Raw genomic sequence first — 10,939 nt, 5'->3', positions numbered from 1 at the left:
TAATTTGTGGATCAGCTAATTGCACTAAAATTCTGAAATATATCTAAGAAAAGTCTATTTAAATTTACTAAGGAAAGGATTCATGAAATAGGGTACCAGAAAAGGTGGGCACATTGACATTATCCTTTATGTTTAGTTAAGCATTAAACTTGCCTACAGCTGTACAATATAGCAAGGAAGCTCACATCTAGAGGAACAAAAGGAATGACCAGTCAAATTAATGATCACTGGCCAGCTTCTAGTGGATCATGACATACTTGAGGCCTCACTAGTACATCTTGTGTACCTAAAGAAGATTCCATGAATATCACAAATTAATTACAGCCAACAACTTGTGTAAGATATTCTGGGTTTGCACTTAAGTTTGTAAATTCAGAATGCATTAGTGAAGCAGAGATGTGGAATGGACAACCTGTGATTCTAAGGCTGCAGGCAGTCCATGGCCTACTTTCAAAATCCTCTGAGGCTTAAGTTTAGATTTTTAATATGAGATACCTTTCCCATTTCCCATGCCTGCTGCAGTGTCAAAAAGACAAAGAGAAAAAGAGGTATTTGGCAGGAAGAAAACAGCTTTTTTCATCTACTTCAGCCCTGAGGAACTCGGCTCACCCCCGTTTAAAAATCAAAACAAAGAAATAATCACAAAATGGCGTACATACATGTATGAAAATGAAATAGATACCCTTTTCTGGTTTTCATTCAAGTAAGTAAAAGCATTCTCCTATATTTAGCTACTGGAGGTAAGGGAACTGCCCATCCTGTTTTATGCAGGAGTATCTATTTTTAGGGTCTTAGAAAAAGTGATGCTAAATATGGATTCAAGCTGCCACCTGGAGGATTCCAGATGTGTTGGCAGCTATTTTCATCACAATCTGTTGTTCAACAGTTTAACTGATAGAGGGAAGAGTAGTTGGGAGAGTGAGAATGCATTCAGGGTTTCTGAAAATCTTATTTACTAGAAACTGGTTTATGAAGATGTGTTTCTGTATTATTGCATTGTTAGGTTGATCTAATTTTTAGGAGCCTCTCATTACTCATGAAAGTGAATGTAAGAATGATTCTTTTCTGGAAAAATGATACTGGACTCTTACAATGTTTCTCTAATACATATTTCGTATTCCATATTCAAGTGCAATGATGGAGACAAAGAGAGCAGTTACTTTCATAGATAATTATTTGTTGCCCATCATATTCAAGTTTCCTTCCAAATTTCAGTTAAATCTTTGTTTCTTTTTCCTTGTGTTCAGTGTCTTTTATACACAACTGGCCTTGAAAAATGTTTGAAGATCTAAGTTTATATACAACCTGCAGTATCTGGATTGCTGTAAAGTGGTTAGCTCCATGTCACATGAAATATATATTTTTATGTTTTATGTTGCTATTTTGCATATAGATACCTCAATTTTTCATTGTTTTAAAGGGACATGTTGGTTAGAAAGACTTCAAGGAATAGCTGCAAATTAGCAATATAATTTTTCATGAAGACATTCAGAAATACAAATATATTATTGTACTGTATGTGTATGTATGTACACAAACAACCATAAAGCGTAATAACATTGATTTCTCCTCTACAAAATACAGTACATGTGCATATTCCTTTCATGTATGAAAATAAACCTATAACTCATCCCTTCATCTTTTGTTATATCTTGCATTAAGTCCAGTACTCTCCCCACATTTTATTTACAGTTCTTCTCATATTTTATTTAAAACCGAGTTATGTAATTTTCCTGCTCTAGATATTAAAGATGAAACATGAACATTTATACGCTGGATTAGGCAACACCAACATATTTTTACATTTTTCATATTTTAAAAGAGTTCTGAAGTATATAAATTGACAGTTAAGAATGTCAGTATTTTAAACTTGATTGCAACAACTGCTAAGGAAGACACAGTATCCCAGATATTGAGATATCTCAATTAATTTTTTAACAGGTTCTTATCAAACTGTATTTGAATCAGTGTCATTGAAAAATCTGGGACTGAGTAAAAAGCAAACACTGGATTCAAAGTAATCCAATTTAATTCATCTCGAATGAAAAGAGTACCAAATCTAGCTTCCAAATTTTACCAGTGCAATAGAATTTGGCTATAAGAGAAATACACAGGTTTTCCTTACAACTGTGTCTACAGAAAATTTTCCTATGAATTTGAATTAACCGATTTTAGTCAAGTTGTGCTAGAAATGAAAAAGCAATGGAACTGTTGATGGCGAGTTAACAGAATATGTGTTTAGGTTTAGGTTTTATTCAACTTGTATGCCGCCCTATTCCCGAGGGACTCATGTGCCTGGATTCACATATTGTGCTTAACTGTGGCTTAACCATGATTTAATATACAAATCACAACTGTCCAGAGTCATGCCTTGTGTTCAGCTAGAACTAAACAAATCATCTTAATGTGTTTAGTAACAAGACCCCTGACTCTCTTTTGTAGAGCAAATAAACTAATAGCAAAGCTGAAACTCTTACCAACTACTTTTCTCCTTAAAATAACTCTGCAGTTAGAATTTTTGTAAATAGGATTGTTATTGATACAGTTATGGAAAAGCTGTTATAGGTGTAAATTTGTGTTTTAAATGTTGGAAAATTTAATAAATACTATTTTTTAAAAAGAAATAACTCTGTAACTGCCTTATTTCAAATGCAATTTTATCATGTAATAAATCAAGGGGTGATTCTACATGTATAAGCAAAAATCTTATCTAATAAAGGTCATGGTATGTGGAATTTTGGGCTAAGGTACTAGTGTATCATGTAACACAAATATCATCATAAAAAAGAGAGGAATCAAAATTCTGTTTATTAATAATTGTTTATTTTTGCTTCACGTTTTGTGCCCTTGTTGATTCAACAATGAAATCTGCAATTTGGTCCTTTGTTGACCAAACTGGATGCTGATTAAGAAACAGACCACTTGTCCTATTTGCTAACATGCTCTCTCTCGCTTAAGTGTTTAGACATACAGAGAAAGAACATATGTGCATATGCCTTTAACATTTGCAGTTTACACTCAGTTGGGTAAAAGAATGAGTAAAGTCAGGCTAAAGGCTGCAAAGGGCTTCTAATATATAATGGATTAAAAGAAACCTTTGAAATTACATTTCTTTCTTGTTTTTCTTTTTTTCTTGTAAACCATAATATAAATGATTTCACACAATGTTGTTTTCACTACTCCCCCACCCCCTCCCCCACGTAAAAGCAACTGATAGAAGACTGCTTGTTCTTAAAATGTACTAAGATGATTTGCAATCTCCTGCGTTATCTCAGTAGCTTTCTCTGACTTGGTAATACTAAAGTATGGACTGGATGAAGAAGTAGAATATGAGCTCCTGATGGATGACAAGCTAATTATGCCTTCCTCTTACATATAGTGTCTGGTGCAATGAAGTGCTTTGCATTTTCATAGACGTGTTAAGACAAGAAGCAGGTAAAATTTTATACTGGCATCCAATCAAATATTGTGGAATATCTAATGATGTTTGGGACATAGGCACATGGAAGTTCTCGGGGCTCAAAATTTATTTATACAATTGTCTGGTATAATGTTTATTATAGTTTCTCCAAAGATATTCTTGCTTCTGAATAATACAACCAACCTCCAATTCTTACTAGAAATAGTATTTTCCAATTTCTATTAGCTCACTTCATTTCAAGTCTATTAATGAACAATGATTTTGTTTTCTTGGGAAAAAAAGGGAAGAAGATTGTAATATTTAAGGAGAATGTCTTTCATTTTTCATGAGTAAATGACACTGAATGGCACGAATTCGATTCTTTGCTGGTGCAAATTCAGGCTGAAGCTTCAGTGTAGATTCATACCATCGCATTGCCTTCTCAAACTCCTCCTGTAGGAATCCAAGATCCAAAATGATCAGCATTCAAAGTACCTTATACCTTACAATGGTATATATACCATACTTTGTTAAGTTATTAGGGATAGAGTGCTGAATCTTAACGTATCTTCAAGTATTGAAATATTTAACCCAGGCAAATGAACATTACAAACAAGATTTTCTTTTTAAAAATATTTCTCCCTGTCACTCGATGTCAAAAAGGCTCACCATCACTGCTGTAAAGGTTCAACTGCAAAATACAATATTGTTACTGAAACGTTTAGGCCAAACCTGTCCAATTGTTAATACTCATTACTTTATTAGAAACATATTCTGTCTTTCTTCCAACAGCCCAATATGGCTAATTACCCATATGTTATAACTTAGAGCTAGTGAACAAACTTATTTAGCTCTTGAGCGTAAATATTTGTTCTCCCTTTTCTTGGTCAAAACCCAAACTATATATACTTCCACTTTCTTAAACTTCCATTTTCTCAGTTAAATTAAACCCTATTATTATTATGCCCAAACTGGGAAGAAATATCTACTGACCCATACCTAGTTTTAGTAGGCATCCAAGAATGTGCACCTAAGAGGTTCTGCATTTGCACATTAGTGCTGCTGGAATATTCCACAGTTAAAGTACTTTTGATGGGAGTCCTATTGTCGCACATTTATACAGACAGATGTGGGTCCTTCTTCCTTCCCATTTCAAAATAACAATGACAAAATCAAGGGACTGAAAAACAATTACACAACTAAGATTGTGAGGTTATGTGAATTCACAGATGACCACCAGAAGAACTGCAGTTACAAATAGGTAGCTAATTCTTCATTTTGTTCTCTATGAATGAAGCCAATGATGCCAAGACTATTTTTCTTGCCTGCCTCTGGGAATCAATATTATGGCTTTATGAATGGAGAAGACTGTGTCCACTGAGGCAGCCCCTGCAAAGCTCAAGATGCCTCAGGGTACAAAGGTAGCACAACAGGAGTAGCTTTCAATACTCCTTTGGTCATGCATCTACAGCAATTTGTATCACAATCTGATGGGCTGAAACTGGGATGAACCTGGTTCAATCTGGATTGAAACCAGCATTCCTTTCCCATATTCCCTATGGCAAAGGAAGAGGCATATATCCTTTAGAAACAGTGCTGATTGATGAAGGCAGAAGATTATGTCTATCATTGCTCCAGGAATTATAGACAAGCCAGTGTTGCCAAGATTGTGGCTAAGAGGAGCATGATTATAAATGCCAGTAATATGATTCTTTATTCTAAGAGACTGCATAGCATATGGGGATTCCCTGCAAAGTTGAGAGTTTGTGTAACTCTATCACTGAGACTCAAGATGCTATAAAAAAGACTTGCTTCAGAATTTAGCTATTATTTACTCACCATTGCTACATAAACATTAGCCAAAGTGAAATGATTGACGACAAAATGTGGGGCGATTTCGACTGCCATTGTAGCCACAATGATAGCATCATTCCAAAGCTTTGCATTGTGGAAGATGTTTGCTAAACTTATGAGAGGCACATCCTGAAAAGTAGAACAAATCCAGTGAGAGGTAAATGTTTTTTTAAAAAAATCAAGTTATTTAAAATAAAACAAGTATTTAAATAATAAGCACAGTGTATTTATGTTCCTGATACACAGATTTTAATCAATAAGGGAGAAAAGTCAGCTGTTCCATGCAAAGGTTTTCCTGCCTTATTTAATCAACAAAGTGTCTACAGAAAAAAAATCTGCAATTAATATCAATCAATTAAATCAATGAAGATACAAGGATACATCTTTTTTTTAAAATGACACTTAAAAAATCAGTTCATTTCTCCATAATGGATAGATCTTAAACTTGTTCCATCTTGTTAGGGAAATAGAATTATAGTTTATTCAAAAATTGTTCTGTCTTTTCTATTGTAAACCTAAAACACAGACTAAGACTGGATATTCACTTGCAGAGTCTGCCCCTTCCCCACTGCAATGCATTCGGCTCCAATTTGTACTTTGAATTCCTATGGTTACTTTTTATTTGGTGCAGAAATAGAACAACCAGAAAACTACCCTGCTTTTGTGAATGAAGTATCTCTGCACTCCCATTCTCATTTATATATTTTATCAAAATACTGATAACAGACCATATAAAGTTGTCTATTTCATAAATAACTTATATGGGCATCATTCTGAAATTCTTAAAATCAGTGAAAGCACATATATTGCTAAACATAAAATGAAAAATGTAATCACAGACATATTGTCTCCAGTATTATTTATTACACCCACCTTCATGTAATATGGCGTGTGATGTAAGGCTTGCCGCAGGCAATCAATTGCTTTCTTCCCTTGACCTTTTACTCTCCAGTAAAGAGCTGCCATGCTGGAAAGGATCCAAGAAGTTTGATTCTGCCATAAAACACAAGAAAGAAGGAAACTGTCACCAGATGTTTGACTACATTTGTTTCACGCTTTCACTATTTTTCACTACTATTCCAGTCTTATTCAAATATCTAGAAATTCAGAACACTTCTCTCTTAGCAAGGTACACTTTGTATAGGGAGCCATACTGTCAGAGAATGTATGTCGATCTTTATTATGGTTACAAGTAATTTAATTTTAATTTCAAGATAAAAACTTTGATTTTTGCTTAACAGAGAAATACTGCCACTTTGTGGTGGCTAAAACCCAATTCATTAAGAATCTGTTTTTGAACTAGTGGGTATATTTGGAATGTTGACACTATAGTGACGCCACTCTCACAGAATGGTTCCTGAAGTACTAGAGCTTGTTCATCCAATCAATCAAAATACCGCTATGGTAAAATGCAAACTGGTGACGATAAAGTACTTCTCTCAAGAACTTCAATACAAAGCAAATCTGGAGTCTGAACCCAAATAGCAAGACATATTTTTCCGCACCAAACACAACAAAACACCATTTCACAAAAGGCAAGTAGCCGTCCTCAAAGAAATGAATATATTGAAAAACATCCAGCTACACCAAGGAGGAAGGTGAGACATGCATGCCGCTCACTGAAAAACCAAAGCATAAAACAGACAACAAACAATATCAATAAATCTGCATATTCCATAAACACAGACATAAACATAGATCACTGGAAAGACATCCCATCTATTGGTTGTCCCAATCTAGCCTATAGGATGTTCTGTACTTGTACTCTGCTTTTTACACATTTCATAACACAAATAATTCACCTGCAACTTTTACTTTCTAAAGTAAATTTTATTTGAAAAAATAGTGATTGTACTGGAAAAAGATGCTTTGCTTTGAAGAATAAGAATTGACATATTTTTTGAACTATAAGACGCTCTGGACTATAAACGTACCTAGCTTTTAGGGAGGAAAACATGAAAAAAAATCTACCTCTGCCTCCCAGCAATTAGCCTCCTTGCAGCAAACAGCCTGGTCAGTTTCAACATAGCCTGATTTAGCACAAGCAGCTGTTTGGCAATTGGTTCTACCTCCTGGAATACCACTGATCAGCTGCTCTAGGCTGTGAGGATTGCCCCCGCCCATCAGTGCCGCTGTCGCCACACAACTGCTGCCACCTATCACTGCCTTTTGCGTGCCGTTTTTGGCTTGTTCCAGTGGCAAGGATCGCCACTACCTATCCCTGCCGCCTGGAATGGGGCATGCGTAGGCCAAAAATGAGGTGCATGGAGATGATAGGTGGTGGTGCTGTTGATGGGCGGTGGTGATACCGACAGCCTGAAACAGCTGATCGCTGGTATTCTGGGAAGCTGATCCAACCGCCAATCACTACTTGTGCTAAATCAGGCTGTGCTGAAACTGACCAGGCTGTTTGCTGCAAGGAGGCAAAGACCGAAGGATGGGAGCCGGTGGGTGGGCAGGGCTTCAGCAACATTCGCTCTATAAAACGCATGGAGATTTCCACCCATCCAAGTGTTCTGGGAGCCTTTCTCCAATGGAGTATCTTGAAAGTAGTAAGATAATGATGGGCTGCAAGTCAGATAGGGAGCTTGGGATTGACACTAGTATATTGGTATTCTTTTCAGGACAAAGAACTGGTGGTCTCCCTAAAAAACTAAATGATTGTTTGAATTGCTTTGAGACTTTAACATATCCCAAACACGCTCTTATGCCTGTTTTCTATGCTGAGAGCTTTTTATTACTTTGGTGAAAGATTTATGATTGTAATAGAAGCTAGTTGTGTAATTGACAGCACAAAACAGACTGTTTGCTACCTCCAAATCAAAGGAGTTGACTCCTTTAACTTCAGTCACTGAAAATGAGAAATTACAAGTTGAAATTCAACTACTGAATATACAGCTTCTCACAGAATTTATGAGTGCCTCCAACACCATGCTATGATGCCCTGAAGACTTTCTCACAGACCAGGTTAAAGCTGGTGGTGTTACCACCTTATTCTTTGGCTGAGCTGTAAAATGAGCTACCGATCTGCAACTCCAATAGTACTGTTTAATTATGACAAATTTGTCAAGCATTTCAAGTTGATGTTTGAAGACCTAACAAAATCAGTTATAGCAAATGGGAGTATTAGAGAGCTAAATAAGGGAAGCTGGTCAATAGCGGATTATGTAAATGACACCAGGCTCATAGCACAAGACCTGGAATGGAATGAGGTAGCTCTGAAAGATTATTCCCAGAAAGGATTTGCAGATGGGATCCTGGATGAATTGACTTGAGTGGATAGCCTTTCCTCCTTGTACAACCTGATCTACTGATACCAGCATATTGATGGATACTTTAAAATTGAGACAGGTGTTGTCCAGATCTCATTTAGATACAATCTTTCTTTAAGACCCCAAATCAGGCACCTAGATTCTTATATCAAGTGCTGGCTAAGTATTTTACCTGGGATTGGGTTTAGCTGAGCAGTTGAGCACTGGATGCAAAATATCTCTTAGAACCAATGCAACAACAAGATCTCATTTAGTAGTGATGTAATGACTTGATTCTGAAACCATCAGTACTTTCATGGGCATTTCTGGAGGCTGATGGGATCCTGGAACACTGCATCCTGCTTTCTGTATTCTGAAAGCAATTGATGGTCAACACCTACTACTAGGACTAGCAGACTGGATGGTGCTGCTTAGCTCCATAAACATGATCTTCAAATCATTTAGCCAAAACGAATGGCATGCTTCAGTTCACACAGCACCGAGAGTCAATTTCTATTTAATTCTCCAGTGGTTTTAGCAACCAAAATAGAAATAAAAATATGATCAGATTTCCAGTTAAAAATACAGGCTTCAACGTTTTCAGATTGATATCAGGAGTTTGATCAGCTACAACATTATCCCTGTCCTATTCATTGGCTCCTGGGTCTAGATCTCAGTGAGGTAGATATACTCTCTTTCAGAATCTGAAGTTACAACTCTGCAATATTTTGTATACCCACAAAAAATATTCCAGATGGGAGTTCATTCATCCTTTCACTTCACTGACAGTCATTCCTATATTTGTCAAGAAACAAAATCAGGAGAACTGAGGCTCTCCAATGACTATAGTGCTCTCAGCCAGTTCACTATTTGAATTGGTATCCTCTACATCTCAGGGTTACTAGGACTTCTGAGCCAGGCTGTCAAGCAGGCTTGTGTTGCCTATAGTGTTTTTTTAAAATTCAATAAATTCACCATTGCTGCGGCCTTGAAAGTCAGGTTGGTAAATCCACCAATGCCTCCTGTTCTCACCAATGCCACTAGCTCCAGCACTGCTACTGGTTTGCTCACTACCAAACAGCTGATCACCAAACAGATCCAATTTTTCTTGGCAGCCCACAATTATTCTCAAATTATCAATGTAGTCCTTCACAAGTTGTACAGGCATGATCTAAGACCGTGATGGCGAACCTATGGCACATGTGCCACAAGTGGCATGCAGAGCCTTCTCTGTGGGCACACCAGCCGCAACCGCAGCCCAGCTCCACCGCATGTGCCTCCCACTGGGCAGCTGGTCTTTCAGTGTCTGCCATGCATGCATTGCATTTTGGGGCCTGTGCAGTGCTCCTACATCCTGTTTTGACTTCCAAGTTGATGCAGAAGGCCTTCCAGGTCCAAAACAGGTGATATTGCACTCTGAATGGTTTTGATCTTGCTTCCAGATGCTTTTTTTTCTTCTAATTAGCAAATAAGCAGGAAGATGGATCAGTTCTAATTTGATTGGTAGAAATCAGCCTTTCCCAAGTTTGTTCTCTTTACATGTGTAGACATTTTGGCTCTTATTTTGGCAATTTGGGGAACTGTAATTGGAACATACTTGGAATTTACTATTTTGAGGGATGGATAATGTTTAGATAATCCTACATATCACAACCACAGCTATCATTGAACTAAACTAGGAAATCCTAAACCTGTGTTAATTCAAATGCATGCAGCTACCTTTTCAAGTACTTTGGCTATTCGAGTACCAACTTGTTCTAAAGACTGTGGTGGATAGCGGTCCTTTCCAAGATTCTGCAGTACCTGTGAATCAAGAAAAAAATAAACATTCTGATATAATTTATATCAAATTGGCTTGACAGAAAGAGATACAATCTCTTTCCTTCTGAAAGGCTGAGTCCAGTATTTTTGCAGATTTCTATTCTGCAATTAATATACATAGTTAAATTAATACTTTCAAATCTGTGCATATAAAAATCTTTTAAGAATGCTTTAGTTCAATGATTAAGATTTACGAATCTGGAATCCTCAAATTATAAAACTTTTAAGAAATTCATGAGCAGACTGCATGATAAAATAAATTCACCATGGTGAGTTTTTCACAAATTAGATAATACATCTTTATCTAATGTTGGGTACCCATTTTTATAGATATGTTATTCACAAAATAATTGTATTCTTTCTTCACTTGCCCAGTATAATGTTGTTCTCTACAAACTAAATTCTCCAAAGTCATAGATTTCAGGCCTAAAAATAGGAAAGTTAAATAAATATTTTTTCCTTAAAATCTGAGGATGCAATCTGATTTTCCAAACATCACATGGGTACATGCTTGTGAGCAACTAGTGGCGCAGAATTGAGAAACTGTTAACCATAGTGAACATTTATCTAGAAAAAGACTTGTAGCTTTCTATCAGCCAAACTTCGTATGGAT

The 10,939-nt window shown here is 36.4% G+C and overlaps 1 protein-coding gene across 1 annotated transcript in view; it reads right to left on the bottom strand.

The window, feature by feature from the left end:
- Positions 1 to 2,801: 2,801 nt before the first annotated feature.
- TTC17 (tetratricopeptide repeat domain 17) overlaps positions 2,802 to 10,939 on the bottom strand; it is a 68,363-nt gene continuing 60,225 nt past the window's right edge. The window contains exons 23-26 of the mRNA XM_032226180.1: positions 10,225 to 10,308; positions 6,128 to 6,247; positions 5,240 to 5,383; positions 2,802 to 3,853 (exon numbers count right to left, since the gene is read on the bottom strand). Coding sequence (XP_032082071.1) covers positions 3,722 to 3,853; positions 5,240 to 5,383; positions 6,128 to 6,247; positions 10,225 to 10,308 — 480 coding nt within the window. The 3' untranslated portion in view covers positions 2,802 to 3,721. The remainder of the gene's footprint in view (positions 3,854 to 5,239; positions 5,384 to 6,127; positions 6,248 to 10,224; positions 10,309 to 10,939) is intronic.

Source organism: Thamnophis elegans, chromosome 1, assembly GCF_009769535.1.
Source record: "Thamnophis elegans isolate rThaEle1 chromosome 1, rThaEle1.pri, whole genome shotgun sequence".
Taxonomy (NCBI): domain Eukaryota; kingdom Metazoa; phylum Chordata; class Lepidosauria; order Squamata; family Colubridae; genus Thamnophis; species Thamnophis elegans.
The sequence above is the reverse complement of the archived record's forward strand: the minus strand, read 5'-3'. Positions and strand labels throughout refer to the sequence as shown.